Raw genomic sequence first — 20,638 nt, 5'->3', positions numbered from 1 at the left:
GCCAGAAAGATATCAGCTCCCATCCCAACAGCTGTGTAATTGTATCAGTCATGTTCTTCTCCTAGGCTGTGTGTTCTGGTGTTTCCAGGTGAAGACAAGACAAGAAAACTCTTACTGTGAAAAGCAAAACCATTTATTGTCTAAGCAACTAAGCAAAGCACTAAGCATGAGCAAAAGCAAAGCAAGAGCTCAAGCATAAGCCTAAGACAAAGCCAGAGCTTACTACTCTGTTACACAGTCAACTTTCATACTTTCCTAATGCAGAGCTGTCACATCCCAACTGGCTCTCCTTCCACTGACATGGGGCCAAGCAAAGCACACAACAGGTCAATACTGCCAAACAAGCTTCTCACCATACCCAGTCCACTTCTGCCTGGTCTTTCTCTTCAGTTACAAGGTGTTCACAATCTTTCCAACTCAAAGACAAAACACAGCCTTCTCAAAAGTTGTTCAAAGGTTTGCTGGCTTCCTACACAGCTGCATTTGGTGTTTGTTATCTTCCTACACAGCTGCATTTGGTGTTTGCTAGCTTCCTACACAGCTACATTTGGTGTTTGCTAGTTTCCTACACAGCTGCATTTGGTGTTTGTTATCTTCCTACACAGCTGCATTTGGTGTTTGTTATCTTCCTACACAGCTGCATTTGGTATTTGTTATCTTCCTACACAGCTGCATTTGGTGTTTGTTATCTTCCTACACAGCTGCATTTGGTGTTTGCTACCTTCCTACACAGCTGCATTTGGTGTTTGCTAGTCTCCTACACAGCTGCATTTGGTGTTTGCTAGCCTCCTACACAGCTGCATTTGGTGTTTGTTATCTTCCTACACAGCTGCATTTGGTGTTTGCTACCTTCCTACACAGCTACATTTGGTGTTTGTTATCTTCCTACACAGCTGCATTTGGTGTTTGCTACCTTCCTACACAGCTACATTTGGTGTTTGCTAGTCTCCTACACAGCTGCATTTGGTGTTTGTTATCTTCCTACACAGCTACATTTGGTGTTTGTTATCTTCCTACACAGCTGCATTTGGTGTTTGTTATCTTCCTACACAGCTACATTTGGTGTTTGCTACCTTCCTACACAGCTGCATTTGGTGTTTGTTATCTTCCTACACAGCTGCATTTGGTGTTTGCTACCTTCCTACACAGCTGCATTTGGTGTTTGTTATCTTCCTACACAGCTGCATTTGGTGTTTGTTATCTTCCTACACAGCTGCATTTGGTGTTTGCTACCTTCCTACACAGCTACATTTGGTGTTTGCTAGCCTCCTACACAGCTGCATTTGGTGTTTGCTACCTTCCTACACAGCTACATTTGGTGTTTGTTATCTTCCTACACAGCTGCATTTGGTGTTTGCTATCTTCCTACACAGCTGCATTTGGTGTTTGCTACCTTCCTACACAGCTGCATTTGGTGTTTGTTATCTTCCTACACAGCTCCATTTGGTGTTTGTTATCTTCCTACACAGCTGCATTTGGTGTTTGCTACCTTCCTACACAGCTACATTTGGTGTTTGCTACCTTCCTACACAGCTGCATTTGGTGTTTGCTACCTTCCTACACAGCTGCATTTTGTGTTTGTTATCTTCCTACACAGCTACATTTGGTGTTTGTTATCTTCCTACACAGCTGCATTTGGTGTTTGTTATCTTCCTACACAGCTGCATTTGGTGTTTGCTATCTTCCTACACAGCTGCATTTGGTGTTTGCTACCTTCCTACACAGCTGCATTTTGTGTTTGCTAGCTTCCTACACAGCTGCATTTGGTGTTTGCTAGCTTCCTACACAGCTACATTTGGTGTTTGCTACCTTCCTACACAGCTACATTTGGTGTTTGTTATCTTCCTACACAGCTGCATTTGGTGTTTGCTTATCTTCCTACACAGCTACATTTTGTGTTTGTTATCTTCCTACACAGCTGCATTTGGTGTTTGCTAGCTTCCTACACAGCTGCATTTGGTGTTTGTTATCTTCCTACACAGCTACATTTGGTGTTTGCTTCCTTCCTACACAGCTGCATTTGGTGTTTGCTACCTTCCTACACAGCTGCATTTTGTGTTTGCTAGCTTCCTACACAGCTGCATTTGGTGTTTGCTAGTCTCCTACACAGCTACATTTGGTGTTTGTTATCTTCCTACACAGCTGCATTTGGTGTTTCTTATCTTCCTACACAGCTACATTTTGTGTTTGTTATCTTCCTACACAGCTGCATTTGGTGTTTGCTAGCTTCCTACACAGCTGCATTTGGTGTTTGTTATCTTCCTACACAGCTACATTTGGTGTTTGCTTCCTTCCTACACAGCTGCATTTTGTGTTTGCTACCTTCCTACACAGCTGCATTTGGTGTTTGCTAGCTTCCTACACAGCTGCATTTGGTGTTTGCTAGTCTCCTACACAGCTGCATTTGGTGTTTGTTATCTTCCTACACAGCTGCATTTGGTGTTTGCTAGCTTCCTACACAGCTGCATTTGGTGTTTGCTAGCTTCCTACACAGCTACATTTGGTGTTTGCTACCTTCCTACACAGCTACATTTGGTGTTTGTTATCTTCCTACACAGCTGCATTTGGTGTTTCTTATCTTCCTACACAGCTACATTTTGTGTTTGTTATCTTCCTACACAGCTGCATTTGGTGTTTGCTAGCTTCCTACACAGCTGCATTTGGTGTTTGTTATCTTCCTACACAGCTACATTTGGTGTTTGCTTCCTTCCTACACAGCTGCATTTGGTGTTTGCTACCTTCCTACACAGCTGCATTTGGTGTTTGCTAGCTTCCTACACAGCTGCATTTGGTGTTTGCTAGTCTTCCTACACAGCTACATTTGGTGTTTGTTATCTTCCTACACAGCTGCATTTGGTGTTTGCTTATCTTCCTACACAGCTACATTTTGTGTTTGTTATCTTCCTACACAGCTGCATTTGGTGTTTGCTAGCTTCCTACACAGCTGCATTTGGTGTTTGTTATCTTCCTACACAGCTACATTTGGTGTTTGCTTCCTTCCTACACAGCTGCATTTGGTGTTTGCTACCTTCCTACACAGCTGCATTTTGTGTTTGCTAGCTTCCTACACAGCTGCATTTGGTGTTTGCTAGTCTCCTACACAGCTACATTTGGTGTTTGTTATCTTCCTACACAGCTGCATTTGGTGTTTGCTAGCTTCCTACACAGCTGCATTTGGTGTTTGCTATCTTCCTACACAGCTGCATTTGGTGTTTGCTACCTTCCTACACAGCTGCATTTGGTGTTTGCTATCTTCCTACACAGCTGCATTTGGTGTTTGCTAGCTTCCTACACAGCTGCATTTTGTTTGCTCTCTTCCTACACAGCTCCATTTGGTGTTTGTTATCTTCCTACACAGCTACATTTTGTGTTTGCTACCTTCCTACACAGCTACATTTGGTGTTTGCTACCTTCCTACACAGCTGCATTTGGTGTTTGTTATCTTCCTACACAGCTACATTTGGTGTTTGCTGGCTTCCTACACAGCTGCATTTGGTGTTTGTTATCTTCCTACACAGCTGCATTTGGTGTTTGCTACCTTCCTACACAGATGCATTTTGTGTTTGCTGGCTTCCTACACAGCTGCATTTTTCTGGGGTAGACCAGAGCCACCCCAAAGCCTCTGAAGTCATTTAGGCCTTTGTGGAAAATTAATTTTCCTAATGTGTATAGGGAGAGCTCCACACAGAGCTGTGGAAGCTGTGCTTCCTGCCTTGGGTTCAGCTGCCTCATTTCTTTCTTTTCGACAGCTGTGGTCAATAGATGTTGACCAAAACCTGTCAAATTTCCTGAGAAATGAGGAAGCATCTTCTTGTTTTTTTTCACTCCAGATGAGAACTCGAGAGTTATTTGTCTTCCATCCTGGGAAATCCTTGCCTTAATTTGACAGGCTTTAAACAAATGGTTAGCTTTAATTAGGTTTGAAATGGGACAAATGCACAACCTGAGCTGCCCCTTTCTAGGATGGGAGAAGACAGCAAAATTAACCATCAGATGCAGAAATGGTGTCTCTTTTGCTGGAAGGAATAACAGCAGGCACCAGGACAGGTTAGGGGCTTCCCCTGCTGGAAAGCAGTTCCATGGAGAAGGACCTACCAGCAAGTTCTGCATGGAACAGCAATGTGCCCTTGTGGCCAAGAAAGCCAATGGGATCCTGGGGTGCAGCAAGAAAAGTGTGGCCAGCAGGGCTAGGGAGGTTCTTCCCCCCTCTGCTCTGCCCTACTGAGACCACCCCTGCAATCCTGTGTCCAGTTTTGGGCTCCCCAGGTCAAGAGAGACAGAGACCTGCTGGGGAGAGTCCAAGGGCGAGCCATGAGGAGGATTAGGGGACTTGAGCATCTCCCCTGTGAAGAGAGACTGAGAGCCCTGGGGCTGTTCAGTCTGGAGAAGAGAAGGCTGAGAGGGGATCTGATCAATGTCTATCAATAGCTGAGGGGTAGGTGTCAAGTGGAGGGGGCCAGGCTCTTTTGGGTGGTGCACAGTTGATATGACAAGGAACAGTAGATACAAGCTTGAATAGAGAAGGTTTCACCTCAACATGGGGAGAAACTTCTTTGCAGTGAGGGTGACAGAGCCCTGGAGCAGGCTGCCCAGAGAGGTTGTGGAGTCTCCTTCTCTGGAGACATTCCAAACTCACCTGGATGCATCCCTGTGCAGATTCCCCTGGGTGATCCTGCTGTGGCAGGGGGGTTGGACTGGATGATCTCTGGAGGTCCCTTCCAACCTCTAATGTTCTGTGATCCTGTGATAGTGAAGTCTATATTTAGGTACTGTGGCAGTACTGGGTAGGTTTAGAGATAGACAGTTATATAAAGGCAATTGTGGGCATTTCATAGACAAGAGGGAAAAAAGATAGCTATGGAAAAGATCAATAATAACAATAACAATAGTAATAATAATAGTAGTAATAATAGTAGTAGTAATCATAATAGTAATAATAAGAATAGTAATAATAATAACAACAATAACAATAAATAATAGAATACTAAAGGTACTAATATCCAATGCTTTAAGCTGAAGCTTCCATGCTTTCACTTTTTCATTCTATTTGAAAGAATGGCAAGCAAGTAGCTCTTCACACACAGAGAGAATTTTTGATTTTATGTTTTAAATTCTGATTTCCTAATAGAGTTCCTGGATCCATGTTTGATCGGGAAAAGAAATATCTGATAGACAAGGTGGGGGAGGAAAGATAGCTATGGAAAAGATTAGAGTCAGAGAATTGTCAAGGTAATTCCATACCTCAGACAGGTGTTTTGGATACAGGATAATCACAGAATTGTCAGGGTTGGAAGGGACCTCAAGGATCATCCAATTCCAACCCCCCTGCCATGGGCATGGACACCTCACACCACAGCAGGTTGCTCCCAGCCACATCCAGCCTGGCTGCAAAAACCTCCAGGGATGAGGCTTCCACCACTTCCCTGGGCAACCTGTGCTAGTGTCTCACCACCCTCATGGGGAAGAACTTCTTCCTAACTTCCAATCTAAATCTGCCCATTTCTAGTTTTGCTCCATCCCCCCAGTCCTATCACTCCCAGATACCTTAAAAAGTCCCTCCCCAGCTTTCTGGTAGCCCCCTTGAGACACTGGAATGCCACAAGAAGGTCACCTCGGAGCCTTCTCTTCTCCAGATTGAACAGCCCCAACTCTCTCAGGCTGTCTCCAGAGCAGAGCAGCTCCAGCCCTCTGCTCATCTTGGTGGCCCTACTCTGGACACCTTCCAGCACCTCCAGATCCTTCTTTTCACAACGACTGTGTGATAACATGATGGTGTAGGAAGGAGGACCCTACAAGACCATTGAGAATAGGTTGCAGTATAAATTTCCAGATTTCCTGAGAATCTAGATCCAGTTATCTCTGTGATCATCTCATCATGGTTTTGTCTCTTTCCATGGAACCCCGGGAGAGGTGACCTGCTCTGTGCACCCCGTCTTCAGGCTCCTTTTTAAACAAGCAGGGTGTGTTTGCCTCCAGGCTGATGGGACCTGGAACTCATCTCATTATCAATGCCAAATGCAATGAGTAGACAACTTGCTGTTTTAATTTCTGAGGTCTTTGTTCTTATAGTTGTGGTTGTAGTTAAGCTTATCATGTGATCATTTAGGGGAAAAAATAAAAAGGTGAATAGTTGTTTTTCCTCTACTATAGCTACCCATTGGCAATGAGTAGTTAGGATTAAAAGCTCCATCTAGCCCAAGGCTATAATGAATATTCAGGAAAAAATGATTCTGTACTGCTGCTTAAGGAAGTAAAAAGACAAGCCCTGTAACATCTCCTGTGCCTTTGGAATAAACAAGCAACATTTGATTTAAGAATGGGAAGACAGAGACTTTATCTGCTATTAAATTCCCCACAGGTTCCTGTGGGTGCAGAGCATGATGCAGAACTATGTTTTGGGTGATGATGGTTTCACCAAGCTTTTATTCACTTTGTGTTTGTAGAGAAAGAATGTGGTGGGTTCAAATTAACCCCCAAGTTTTCAATTTGGAGAAACTACCCCCAAAATAAAAACTGCCAGCGCAGCTCAGTTTGGGATGGAAACAAATGAAGCTCTATCTACAAGCAAACTAATATCTGGAAATATGAGATGCAATCAATCTGTACCAAATAGACAATAGATGTACAATAGAGAGAGATATTTACAATTTATGAACACAGAAGCTCCTCAGACCCCCCTGGATGGATCCAAGGGGACTGTTCACCTCCTCCCCTACTCCTCTCTCCTTCCCTGTACCTAATTCAGCAGTCAAAACAGAGATCCCCTGGCAAGGGGAGAGGGAGAGAAGTTGCAAGCAGAAGTGACAGGAGAAGAAAAGAGAGAGAACTGTTTCTACCTCTACTCTATATCCCATTAGCAATCCAATGAATTCTGTAGACCTTAGCATTATTTTCCTTTTGTACCCAATGGCAATTTATTTTTAGTCTTTGCAGTCAGGGCCTAGGCTAAAGTTCCCCCTTCAAAGTCTAACACTATATTAAAAAAATAAATAAATCAAACCAGCACAGGCAGATGAATGTGCTACCAACAAACACTGCAGCCCTTTGAAGCCTTGGTTGGTTTTTCTGGTGTGACGTGTGGAGCAATATTATTCTGCTCATCCTTTAACCTCAGCACTGTATCATCATGAATGAGAGAAGGAAGAAATCTCCTTCTGTGTGCTAGTGGGCTTTGGACCAAAGAAAATGCAGCAGATGAAGCTGGATGTGATTGCAGGCTGTTCATCCTCTTGGTTTTGTGCCTTCCAGTGCCCAGATGTTTCTGAAGCTAATGACATCAAACATGGCTGTTCATCCTCTTGGTTTTGTGCCTTCCAGTGCCCAGATGTTTCTAAAGCTAATGACATCAAACATGGCTGTTCATCCTCTTGGTTTTGTGACTCCCAATGCCCAGATGTTTCTAAAGCTAATGACATCAAACATGGCTGTTCATCCTCTTGGTTTTGTGACTCCCAATGCCCAGATGTTTCTAAAGCTAATGACATCCTACATATCAGGCTGCTTAGAAAATATGTCATAACTGTGGAGGCTTCAGCAACCACTTCATTGATTGTAAAAGCTGCAGGCCCATTCTTCATGCTGTGTTGGGGTAATAAAAGATACTTATGCTGTATTAGCAGTGACAGGGACCCTTGTCTGAGACACCTGAGGGCTTTGTGGCCATTCAGTGACACTTGGATAGACTGAGAGCTGGGCACAGAGGAACCAAATGAGGTTCAACAAGGACAAGTGCAGAGACCTGCACCTGGGAAGGAAGAATAAACTGCAGCAGGACAGGTTGGGAGGGGATCTGCTGGACAGCAGCCCTGTGGAGAAGGACCTGGGAGTGCTAGTGGACAACAAGTTCTGCATGGGACAGCAATGTGCCCTGGTGGCCAAGAAGGCCAATGGGGTCCTGGGGTGCATTGACAGGAGTGTGTCCAGCAGAGCCAGGGAGGTTCTCCTCACCTTCTCCTCTGCCCTGCTGACACCTCACCTGGAATATTGCATCCAGTTCTGGGCTGCCCAGTTCAGGAGGGACAGGGATCTACTAGAAAGTGTCCAAGGGAGGGCTGCAAGGATGCTGAAGGGACTGGAGCACTGCCTGGTGAGGAGAGGCTGAGAGCCTGGGGCTGTTTAGTCTGGAGAGGAGAAGATCAATGTCTATCAATAGCTGAGGGCTGGGGGTCAAGAGAGAGGGGACAGGGACAGCCTCTGTTCACTTGAACCCTGTGATAGGAAAAGGAACAATGGATAGAAACTCCAGCACAGGAGGTTCCACCTCAACAGGAGGAAGAACTTCTTCACTGTGAGGGTCCCAGAGCACTGGAGCAGGCTGCCCAGAGAGGTTGTGGAGTCTCCTTCTCTGGAGACTTTCCAGCCCTGTCTGGATGTATTCCTGTGTGACCTGTGCTGGATTCTATGGTCCTGGTCTGGCAGGGGGTCTGGACTGGAAGATCTCCAGAGGTCCCTTCCAACCCCTAACATCCTGTGAGCTGTGATTTACAGATCTCAAGTTCATTCTTTTAGAAGTTACTCATCCTTTAATGTTTTCTCAATCCAGTAAGAAGCAGTAAATGCAGTTAGTAAATTGAGGTCAGTCTTTCAAATCCAAGTAGAAGGGAGACCCTGAAGCAGAAAAATGGATTAAGCCAAATGAAGCCTGAACATAGTCTCTTTAAACCTATTTTTTGGTAGCAGGGTTAAATTTGCACCTGAGTTTAAAACTTTACTGAATGTGACAAATTAATATTCTCAGAAATCTTAAGTTTTGAACTGCATTACAAATGGGGATCATTGCTTTTGTCAGTGGCTGTACTTAGACATGAATTCTCTATTTCTAATCCCTTAAATCTTTCTCCAAAATTGTGTTCTTCTATGACCTCTGCAAATTATTCTCAGTCCACATGCTTCTCTTCTGTGGAGAGGTTGTGTATGCCACCATTTTGGCTGGTGAGCTGATCAGGATCGACACCGGGTCCGCTGTGCCTGCTTTGGGTTCTCTCTCTTTTCGTTTCTTTTCGGGGTTTGCAGGGCGGAAGGACCCTGGCAGAGAGCGACAACCAGCAGTCGTCCTCTCGCTGCCTGCTCGGGATTGTGACGTCAGCCGCGGGAATGTTTAAAACCCGGCGGGGCTGAGCGCCCGACGCCAGTTTGGCTGGTGAGCTATAGGCTTCTTGCCTGCTTGCACGTGCCAGGGCAGCTGACAGGGTACAGGGGAGTTAAAAAAAAAAAACAAACAAACAAAAAAAAAACAACCCTCAATAAAATCTCCGATCTCAAGATCTCTTGTCTGCAGGTACCTACCATGGTAGCAACTCGGACAAAGGGCGTTAAACATGCAGTAGGTTCCCAGGCTGAGTCTCTCTACAAGCATGCTGGTGTTCAGGCTTCTGGCTGCAGTGAGTGTTCGAGCCTGGCACTTGGTGTGGAGGGTGAAGGAGACACCTGTGTCAGGTGTGACCAGGTGAATTTTCTCTTAAATTTGGTAGCTGAGCTGAAGGATGAAGTGGCTGAGCTGAAAGCAGAAGTAGCAAGGCTCAGGACCATACGAGAATGTGAAAGGGAGTTGGATATGTGGGAACAGGCTTTGAAACCCTCTCCGGTTGAGGGGAGCAGTGGAGGATGGATACAGGTCCCTGTCAGGGGAAGCAAAGGGAATGCACGCTGACCCTCTTCCCCTCCCCCGCTGCCCTTGGGCAATAACTATGAGACTCTGCAGGCTGAGGGCAATGTGGATGAGAGTATTGTAGAGGAACCGATCAAGGAGATACCAAAGACGAAGCAGCCCCCCCAACCCTTAAGGACAAGTGCTACAAAGAAAAAGAGAAAGGCTATAGTTATTGGAGACTCTCTCTTGAGGGGTACAGAGGGACCCATATGTCGTCCTGACCCATCCCATAGGGAGGTGTGCTGCCTACCTGGGGCCCGGGTGAGGGACATCACCCAAAGGTTACCTAAACTAATCCAGCCCTCTGACTATTACCCATTGCTGGTAATTCAGGCTGGAAGTGAAGAAATTGAAAAGAGCAGCACCAGGAAGATTAAAAAGGAAATTAAGGCCCTTGGGAAATCAATTGACGGGGCAGGAGCTCAAGTGGTGTTCTGCTCAGTTCCCTCAGCAGCTGTGGTGTACACTGAGAGGAACAGGAAAACCCACACCATCAACAGTTGGCTTAGGAGATGGTGCCAGCAGCGGAATTTTGGCTTCTTTGATCACGGGGCAACTCTTACTGCACCTGACCTGCTGGACCAAGTTGGGTTGAATTTATCTAGAAAGGGTAAGAGGGTGCTGGCACTGGGGTTGGCAGGACTCATTGGGAGGGCTTTAAACTAGGTCTGAAGGGGGTGGGTGTGGAAACCAGTCTCCCTGGAGAGGAGGGAGGACCACACAAACTGGTGAAATCAGCAGCCCAGCTGAAGTGCATGTACACCAATGCACGCAGTATGGGCAACAAACAAGAGGAACTGGAACTCTTGGTTCACCAGGAGAACTATGATGTAGTTGCCATCACAGAAACATGGTGGGACGATTCTCACAATTGGAGTACTGCACTGGGGGGTTATAAGCTCTTTAGGAGAGACAGGCAAGGGAGAAGAGGAGGAGGGGTGGCCCTGTATATTAGGGAATCCTTTGATGCCTCAGAACTTGAGGTTGCAGAAGAAAGGGTTGAATGCTTGTGGGTTAAAATCAGAGGGAGGCCGCACAAAACTGACATCCTGGTTGGAGTCTGTTATAGACCACCCAACCAGGACGAGGAGGCCGATGAGATATTCTATAAGCAGCTGGAAGCTGTCTCAAGATCATCAGACCTTGTCCTTGTGGGGGACTTTAACCTACCAGACATCTGCTGGGAACTTAATTCAGCAGAGAGGAGACAGTCCAGAAGGTTCCTAGAGTGCATGGATGACAACTTCCTGATGCAGCTCTTAGGTGAACCTACCAGGGGCAAGGCTCTGCTTGATCTGCTGTTCTCAAATAGAGAAGGGCTGGTGGGAGATGTGATGGTTGGAGGCTGTCTAGGGTGCAGCGACCATGAGATAGTGGAGTTTTCAATATGCAGGGAAATAGGGAGGAGCAGTAACAGAACCCTCACTTTGGACTTTCGGAGGGCAAACTTCAGGTTGTTCAGGCAACTTATTCAGAAAGTTCCCTGGGTAACAGCCCTTAAGAAGAAAGGGGTCCAGGATGGTTGGACCTACTTCAAACAGGAGCTCCTAAAGGCACAGGAACTGGCAGTTCCCACATGCCGTAAGACGAGCCGGCGGGGAAGACGACCGGCCTGGATGAGCAAGGAGCTCCTGAAGGATTTAAGGGAAAAAAAGAGGGTTTATCGCCTTTGGAAAGGGGGGGAGGCAACTAGTGATATGTTTAAGGATGTTGTTAGATCATGTAGAAGAAAAATTAGAGAGGCAAAAGCACAGTTAGAAATTAAACTGGCCGCTTCCGTGAAGGACAACAAAAAGCATTTTTATAAATATATTAATGCTAAAAAGAGGGGCAAGAGGAGCCTCCACTCTTTATTGGACGTGGAGGGTAACATTGTAACTAAGGATGAGGAGAAGGCTGAGATTCTAAATACCTTCTTTGCCTCCATTTTCAACAGTAAGGCAGGAGGACTTCAGGATAACTGGCCTCCTGAGCTGGTCGATGGGGTCAAGGAGCAGTGTTGTACTCCTGAAATCCATGTGGAATTAGTTCGAGACTTGTTGAGTCACTTGGATATTCACAAGTCCATGGGACCTGATGGGATTCATCCTAGGGTGCTGAAAGAGCTGGCAGATGAGCTGGCCAAGCCTCTCTCCATCATTTTCCACCAGTCCTGGCTCACTGGAGAGGTCCCAGAAGACTGGAAACTGGCCAATGTGACACCCATCCACAAGAAGGGACAGACAGAAGAACCTGGGAACTCCAGGCCTGTCAGCCTGACCTCAGTGCCAGGGAAAATCATGGAGCAGATTGTCTTGGGGGCAATCACTGCGCACCTGAAGGATGGCCAAGGAATCAGGCCCAGCCAACATGGATTTAGGAAGGGCAGGTCCTGCCTCACCAACCTGATCTCCTTCTATGATCAGGTGACAGCCTGGTGGACGTAGGAAAGGCTGTGGATGTAGTCTACCTGGACTTCAGCAAGGCCTTTGACACTGTCCCCCACAGCAAACTCCTGGCCAAACTGGCAGCCTGTGGCTTGGACAGCAGCACTCTGTGCTGGGTTAGGAACTGGCTGGAGGGCAGGACCCAGAGAGTGGTGGTGAATGGTGCCACATCCAGCTGGCAGCCTGTCACTAGTGGTGTCCCCCAGGGATCAGTGCTGGGCCCCATCCTGTTCAATATCTTTACTGATGATCTGGATGAGGGGATTGAGTCCATCATCAGTAAATTTGCAGATGACACCAAGCTGGGAGCAGGTGTTGATCTGTTAGAAGGTAGAAGGGCTCTGCAGAGGGACCTTGACAGGCTGGACAGATGGGCAGAGTCCAACAGGATGGCATTCAACAAGTCCAAGTGCCAGGTGCTGCACTTTGGCCACAACAACCCCATGCAGAGCTACAGGCTGGGGTCAGAGTGGCTGAGAGCAGCCAGGTGGAAAGGGACCTGGGGGTACTGGTTGACAGCAGCTGAACAGGAGCCAGCAGTGTGCCCAGGTGGCCAAGAGAGCCAATGGCATCCTGGCCTGCATCAGGCACAGTGTGGCCAGCAGGAGCAGGGAGGTCATTGTACCCCTGTACACAGCACTGGTTAGGCCACACCTTGAGTACTGTGTCCAGTTCTGGGCCCCTCAGTTTAGGAAAGATGTTGAATTGCTGGAGCATGTCCAGAGAAGGGCAACGAGGCTGGGGAGAGGCCTTGAGCACAAGCCCTATGAGGAGAGGCTGAGGGAGCTGGGGGTGTTTAGCCTGGAGAAGAGGAAGCTCAGGGCAGACCTCATTGCTGTCTACAACTACCTGAAGGGAGGTTGTAGCCAGGAGGGGGTTGGTCTCTTCTCCCAGGCAACCAGCACCAGAACCAGAGGACACAGTCTCAAGCTGCGCCAGGGGAGGTTTAGGCTGGAGGTGAGGAGAAAGTTCTTCCCAGAGAGAGTGGTTGGCCATTGGAATGTGCTGCCCAGGGAGGTGGTGGAGTCACCATCCCTGGAGGTGTTCAAGAGGGGATTGGACGTGGCACTTGGTGCCATGGTTTAGATAGTCATGAGGTGTAGGGTGACAGGTTGGACTCGATGATCCTTGAGGTCTCTTCCAACCTTCTTGATTCTTGATTCTTGATTCTTGATCCAGTGAACCTCCCCCAGATTATCGAAATTACAGAATCACAGAATATTAGGGGTTGAAAGGGACCTCCACAGAGCATCCAATCCAACCCCCCTGCCAAAAGCAAGATCACCCTGGGCTTTATTATAGCCCAGGTGAACCTCATGAGGTTCAACAAGAGCAAGTGCAGGGTTCTACACCTGGGCTGAAACAATCTTCACTACCAATACAGGCTAGAGGAGGAGGGGATAGAAAGCAGCCCTGGGGAAAAAGACTTGGGGGTGCTGGTGGATGAGAAGCTGGACAGGAGCAGGCAGGGTGAGCTTGCAGCAGAGAAGGCCAATGGCAGCCTGGGCTGCATCCAAAGCAGTGTTGCCAGCAGATCCAGAGAGGTGATTCTGCCACTGTGCTCTGGTGAGACCTCACCTGGAGTACTGTGTACAGGTCTGGAGCCCTCAATATAGGAAGGACATGGACCTGATGGAGAGGGTCCAGAGGAGGGCCACAGAGATGATGAGGGGGTTGGAAAAGCTCTGCTATGAGGACAGGCTGAGGGAGCTGGGGGTGTTCAGCCTGGAGAAGAGAAGGCTCTGGGGAGTCCTAATAGCAGCCTGCCAGTACCTGAAGGGGGCTACAGGAAGGCTGCAGAGAGACTGTTTGCAAAGGCCTGCAGGGACAGGATGAGGGACAATGGCTTCAAAGTAGAGCAGAGCAGATTGAGATTGGATGTGAGGAACAAGTTCTGCACCATGAGGGTGGTGGAACACTGGACCAGGTTGCCCAGGGAGGTGGTTGAGACTCCATCCCTGGAGGTATTCAGAGCTCTGAGCAACCTGATCTAGTTGGGGATGTCCCTGCTGACTGCAGGGAGGTTGGACTGGATGAGTTTTGGAAGTCCCTTCCAACCTAGCCCATTCTATGATTCTATGATTCTATTTAAACTGTTAAGTACTTTAAGAAATTGAAGACCATTCCATTGCATCTACTGCATTAATCTTGATGTAGGAGAAGCAGAACTGATAGAAAATTAAAGTCTTGCTTCAGGGGATAAAAAAAAATTGAAAAAAGGTCAAATTGTTATTTATTCATAAAGACAAAGTAGTTAAATTCTTAGGTGGGAGGGAAATTGGGTTTATATGATTGAAAGATATCTACCACTGAGTTATTCAATGTGGATTAAAATAATTTTTAAGGTATTGATGTTAGGGTGTGTTGGAGTAAGAATTTTTATGCCAGCAGCATGAGCAGGATGAAGTCAGCATATGATGAGTTATGTGGTGTCAACAACCTGAACATTGTTACAAGGATATCTGAGGAGGAGAATTTACATGAAGGATGTAGAACTCATGTCATCTAGAAGGGTCTGTCATTTCTGCATTGGGCCTGAAGGAAATTCAAGCCAGAAATGAAAGTCAAAAGATGCAGCTACTTCCACACTGCCAGTGCAGCCTTCATGCATATTTCATGGCAGTTGGAGAGGCCAGGAGATCACCATTTTTATTGGAATGGCACAGGGAAGTCTCAGGGTTTTACTATTCATGTCAAGCACTGTGTGCTTTCTAGGAACACAGGTTGTTTTTGTTTGCTTGCTTGTATTTAACCACTGGTGTAAAAAGAAAAGGAAAAAACAAACCACCAAGGAGATATTTCCTGTGTGTTCATTAGAATGCCAACCTTGGTGTCCTCTGGCTGGTTTCCAACTAAGCTTCATTTAGGCACATCCCATTTTCAGTTACTACACAGCAATGCAGCTTTCTCAGTTTTTGCAACATCCAAGTGGGAGCAAATTATTCCTATACAACAGACTTCATTATCTGAGAGAGTGAGAAAGGTTTAGTAAATATAAATAGTTGCTGTGATACCAATTAGCCTACCCACAAGTTGGCTGGAAGGGACCTCAAAAGCTCATCAAGTCCAAGCCCCCTGCCAGAGCAGGAGAACCTGGAGCAGATCACACAGGAACACATCCAGGTGGGTTTGGAAGATCTCCAGAGAGGGAGACTCCACAATCTCTCTGGGCAGCCTCTTCCAGGGCTCTGTCACCTTCACAGGGAAATAATTCTTCCTCCTGTTTCCATGGAACTTCCTATGCCTCAGCTTCCACCACTGCCCCTTGTGCTGTCATTGGGCATCACCCAGCAGAGCCTGGCTCCAGCCTCTGGGCACTCCCCCTGCACATCTTTATCAACAGCAATGAGGTCACCTCTCAGGCTCCTCCTCTCCAAGCTACAGAGCCCTCAGCTCCCTCATGAAGAAGATGTTCCACTCCTTTGATTATCTTTGTGGCTCTGCACTGGACTCTCTGTAGTAGCTCCCTGTTCCTCTGGAACTTAGGGTCCCAGAACTGAGCACAATACTCCAGATGAGGCCTCGGCAGGGCAGAGTAGAGGAGGAGGAGAACCTCTCTCGACCTACTAACCACAGTCCTTCTAATCCCCCCCAGGATGCCATTGGCCTTCTTGGCCACCAGAGCACATTGCTGGCTCATGGTCATCCTCCCATCCACCAGGACCCCCAGGTCCTTTTCCCCTTCACTGCTCTCCAGCAGGTCAGTCCCCAACCTGTATTGCTCCATGGGGTTGTTCTTTCCCAGGTGCAAGCCTCTCCCCTTGCTCTTGTTGAACTTCATTCGATTTCTCCCTGCCCAATTCTCCATCCTGTCTAAGTAATAGCACCACTGAATGTTTAACCAGATCACACACCGTGTTCTGTGGTTAAGGTAGTTGTTGAAGAGCATTATCAATAGCCAACCAAAAAACACCCCAAACAAACCTCAACCCATCCCCCAGGAGTGATCCTGCAGAGTAGTCATTCTGTGTGCCAGATGCAGGATGTTAATTTCATTGAGCTGTTCTCCATGGGCAGCACAGTTGATTTCTGTCCACGTGAGACACAGTTCATAAGAGAATTAAACTACGTAAGATGTGTTCCATAAAGGAAATAAATGCCTGGAAATCAGGAAAACTTGACAATCATAGAATCGTCAGGGTTGGAAGGGAACTCAAGGACCATCCAGTTCCAACCCCCCCTGCCCTCTAGCTTTAGTACAGAAGATTTTCATCTTTCATTTACTTTATAGCCATTGCAAGATAGCCTCTGAAGTCAGAAGAGAGTTCAGAAAAGCTGAATTGTGTTCAGATGGCCCTGTAACCTCAACTCATCCTTGTTGTGATTCAGGCATGATCAGCCAGTGTTTCAGATCCACATTGGTTTCTAGGGTACTAGAGTACAGGTTGCCCAGGGAAGTGGTTGAGGCCCCTTCCTTGGACAGATTCAAGGTGAGGCTCAAGAAGGCCCTGACCTAGTTGGGGATGTCTCTGCTGACTTCAGGGAGGTTGGACTGGATGAGCTTTGGAGGTCCCTTCCAGCCCAGACCATTCTGTGATTCTGTGATTCTCTGATTCTATGATTTTGTGATTCTGCGATTCTGTGATTTTGTGATTCTCTGACACTGTGATTCTAAGATTCTATGATTGTTTGATTCTATGATTCTGTGATTTTGTGATTCTATGATTCTATGCTTCTATGATTCTGTGATTCTCTGATTCTATGATTCTCTAATTCTATGATTCTATGATTCTGTGATTCTATGATTCTGTGATTTTGTGATTCTATGATTCTATGCTTCTATGACTCTATGATTCTATGATTCTATGATTCTGTGATTCTATGATTCTATGATTCTATATTGTGTGTGAGGCACTGGGAAGGAAAGGAGGGGGAGAAGGAGAAGGGTGGTTGCAAGCCACCCCACTTGCTTGCCCAGAGAGGTCTGGGAACAGTTCAAGGAGGTCCTTGTGTTGGTTTCTAAATTGTAAATGCCTGTATATATATTTTCTGCATACTCGTTGCATTTTACATTTTAAATTTAACTTGCTTTGAAAATATGGTTTCATTCTGCTTCCACACCTTCTGAGCTAGCTGGTGGTTTGTTTTGGGGGTAATTCTCCCATTTCTTGGGGGGTCATTTCAACCCAACACAAAAGTGCACAGGAGGAATTGAGAGAAATGAGTGATGCTTACATGTCCTCATGCCTCAGACTGGAGGCAACACTCAAGTATAAAGAGATTTAAATTGGATGAGAGGAAGAAGTTGTGCACCATGAGGGTGGTGGAAGACTGGAACAGGTTGCCCAGGGAGATGGTTGAGGCTCCATCCCTGGAGATATTGAAGGTGAGGCTGGAGAGGGCTGTGGGCAACCTGATCTAGTTGGGGATGTCCCTGCTGACTGCGGGGGAGTTGGACTGGATGAGCTTTGGAGGTCCCTTCTGGCCCAGACCATTCTATGATTCTATGATTCTATTTAGTTACCATATCTAGTTATTATATCTAGTACCTAGTTCTAGAGTTATTTTCAGGATGCCTTACACACAAATCATTGCAACTGAAAAGCAATTTACAAACTAAATGGCTGAAGAAAATTCTTTTTCATCCAAAATGATATTTTCCCTCTCTAAGAAAGGAACATTTTGTGATATCTCTTTCTTTTGGAAATAACAAGCATGTTTTCCCATTTCTTTTCCTTTTTTTTTTTCCTTTTCCTTTCCTGTAGTGGATCTGCAGTTACTTGTAGTGCCTGAAGTAAGCTGAGTGATGAGGTGAAGTGTGTAATTCCACCAAATCACAGCGTGGCCACTTACAGGGAATTTTTATGTTTCCTTGATACCCATCTTGCTCATGTGACTTTTAATTGCCTTCTGCATTTATCTGACCTGTTTGACCAGGATCCAGAGCTGGTACGAAACATCTGTCGCTGGGTGAGACAAGCTGTTGGGATTCCTTTCTTTGCCAAGCTGACCCCAAACGTCACCGAGATCGTGAATATTGCAGTGGCTGCAAAGGAAGGTAACTGACCCCAGCCTGCAAGCTGTACAGGTTGGCTGATTTGCTGGCTGGGGAGAAGCAGAGGAGTTGCTGGAATGATAACAAATGATAACAGAAATAAATATCCAAGCAGTTTAATTGCTGTCATTAGAATAAGCACAGCAATCAAAGGCTTCCCAATTTTGCCTGTTCTTCTGGAGTATGGCAATATATGAAGAGAACAAGGATGATTAGGGGACTATGAGGATGCTTAGGGAACTTGAGCATCTCCCCTGTGAAGAGAGACTGAGAGCCCTGGGGCTGTTTAGTCTGGAGAGGAGAAGGCTGAGAGGGATCTGATCAATGTCTATCAATAGCTGAGGGGTAGGTGTCAAGGGGAGGGGGCCAGGCTCTTTTGGGTGGTGCACAGGAATAAGGAACAATGGGTACAAACTTCACCAGAGAAGGTTTCAGCTCAACATGAGGAGAAACTTCTTTCCAGTGAGGGTGACAGAGCCCTGGAACAGGCTGCCCAGAGAGGTTGTGGAGTCTCCTTTGGAAACTTTCAAACCCCACCTGGATGCATTCCTGTGCAGATTGCCCTGGGTGATCCTGCTTTTGCAGGGGGGTTGGACTTAATGATCTCTGGAGGTCACTTCCAACCTCTAATATACTGTGGTACTGTCATACATTTTGTAGTGAAAATGCTGTGTATGTCCTGAGAAAACAGAAATACACCATTTGAAAGGGTCTGTATTCTTTTTTCTTTTTCTTTTCTTTTCTTTTCTTTTCTTTTCTTTTCTTTTCTTTTCTTTTCTTTTCTTTTCTTTTCTTTTCTTTTCTTTTCTTTTCTTTTCTTTTCTTTTCTTTTCTTTTCTTTTCTTTTCTTTTCTTTTCTTTTCTTTTCTTTTCTTTTCTTTTCTTTTCTTTTTTCTTTTCTTTTCTTTTCTTTTCTCTTTTCTTTTCTTTTTCTTTTCTTTTCTTTTCTTTTCTTTTCTTTTCTTTTCTTTTCTTTTCTTTTCTTTTCTTTTCTTTTCTTTTCTTTTCTTTTCTTTTCTTTTCTTTTCTTTTCTTTTCTTTTCTTTGCTTTTCCTTCTTTTCTCCTTTCCTTTCCTTTCCTTTCCTTTCCTTTCCTTTCCTTTCCTTTCCTTTCCTTTCCTTTCCTTTCCTTTCCTTTCCTTTCCTTTCCTTTCCTTTCCTTTCCTTTCCTTTCCTTTCCTTTCCTTTCCTTTCCTTTCCTTTCCTTTCCTTTCCTTTCCTTTCCTTTCCTTTCCTTTCCTTTCCTTTCCTTTCCTTTCCTTTCCTTTCCTTTCCTTCCCTTTCCTTTCCTTTCCTTTCCGCTTAAGAGTACAACATGGCAAGAAATGAAGTTTTGAAGAAGAGTGCATTAATCCCCCACTTAGAACTCTAGAAGGTCAGCACTTCTATGTTCATTTCATCTCTGTCTTCACGAGTTTGGAGGAGGGGATCTGTCTGTTAGGGTACCTCCAGGTATTGAACCAACACTGTAGCAGGTTTTTATAGAATCAGAATCACAGAATCAACCAGGTTGGAAAAGAGCTTTGAGATCATGAAGTCCAACTGATCACCCAGCACCATCTAATCAACTAACCATGGCACTTGCCTCATCCTGCCTCACCCAGTCTTGTTTTAAATACTTCCAGGGATGGTGACTCCACCAGCTCCCTGGGCAGCACATCCCAAGGGCCAATCTCTCTTGCTGGGAAGAATTTCTTTCTCCCATCCAGCCCAAACCTCCCCTGACACAGCTTGAGGCTGTGTCCTCTCCTTCTGTCCCTGGTTGCCTGGGAGAAGAGACCAACCCCCACCTGGCTACAACCTCCCTTCAGGGAGTTGTAGACAGCAATGAGGTCTGCCCTGAGCCTCCTCTTCTCCAGGCTAAACACCCCCAGCTCCCTCAGCCTCTCCTCACAGGGCTGTGCTCCAGACCCCTCCCCAGCCTTGCTGCCCTTCTCTGGACACCTTCCAGCATCTCAACAGCTTTCTTAAATGGAGGAACCCCAGAACTGGACACAGGACTCAAGGTGTGCTCTGAGCAGTGCTGAGCAGAGGGCAGAATGACTTCCCTGCTCCTGCTGGCCACACTATTGCTGATCCAGGCCAGGATGCCATTGGCTCTCTTGGCCCCCTGGGCACCCTGCTGTCTCCTGTTCAGCTGCTGTCAACCAGCACCCCCAGGTCCCTCTCTGCCTGGCTGCTCTCCAGCCACTCTGTCCCCAGCCTGTAGCAGTGTTTGGGGTTGTTGTGGCCAATGTGTAGAACCTGGCACTTGGACTGGTTAAATCTCATGCCTTGGACTCTGCCCATCTGTCCAGCCTATCAAGGTCCCTCTGCAGAGCCCTCCTACCCTCTAACAGATCAGCTCTTGCTCCCAACTTGGTCCTGGCTGATCTTTGTGTCTGTCAGTGACTCTTGCTTTGGGACATGTGGCAACCAAATGACTTCTTTCAGTCATGGTGAAACTATTTCAAAGATACTGAATTTCTCTCTTTCCTAAAAGTAAGCAGCTGGGTAGGGGAAAGAAATTGTCTGGCACCCAGGCTGGTGGATTTAAGCAGGAGGCTTGATAAGCCCAGGTGAGGAAAG

General features: G+C 46.3%; 1 protein-coding gene across 1 annotated transcript in view; it reads left to right on the top strand.

The window, feature by feature from the left end:
* Positions 1 to 20,638, top strand: part of DPYD (dihydropyrimidine dehydrogenase) — a 605,351-nt gene that overhangs the window by 413,307 nt on the left and 171,406 nt on the right. The window contains exon 17 of the mRNA XM_054384577.1: positions 17,953 to 18,073. Within this exon, the coding sequence (XP_054240552.1) occupies positions 17,953 to 18,073 (121 nt within the window). The remainder of the gene's footprint in view (positions 1 to 17,952; positions 18,074 to 20,638) is intronic.

Source organism: Indicator indicator, chromosome 10 (genome assembly GCF_027791375.1).
Source record: "Indicator indicator isolate 239-I01 chromosome 10, UM_Iind_1.1, whole genome shotgun sequence".
Taxonomy (NCBI): Eukaryota; Metazoa; Chordata; class Aves; order Piciformes; family Indicatoridae; genus Indicator; species Indicator indicator.
Note: the sequence above shows the minus strand (reverse complement) of the source record. Positions and strands in the feature narration are given on the sequence as shown.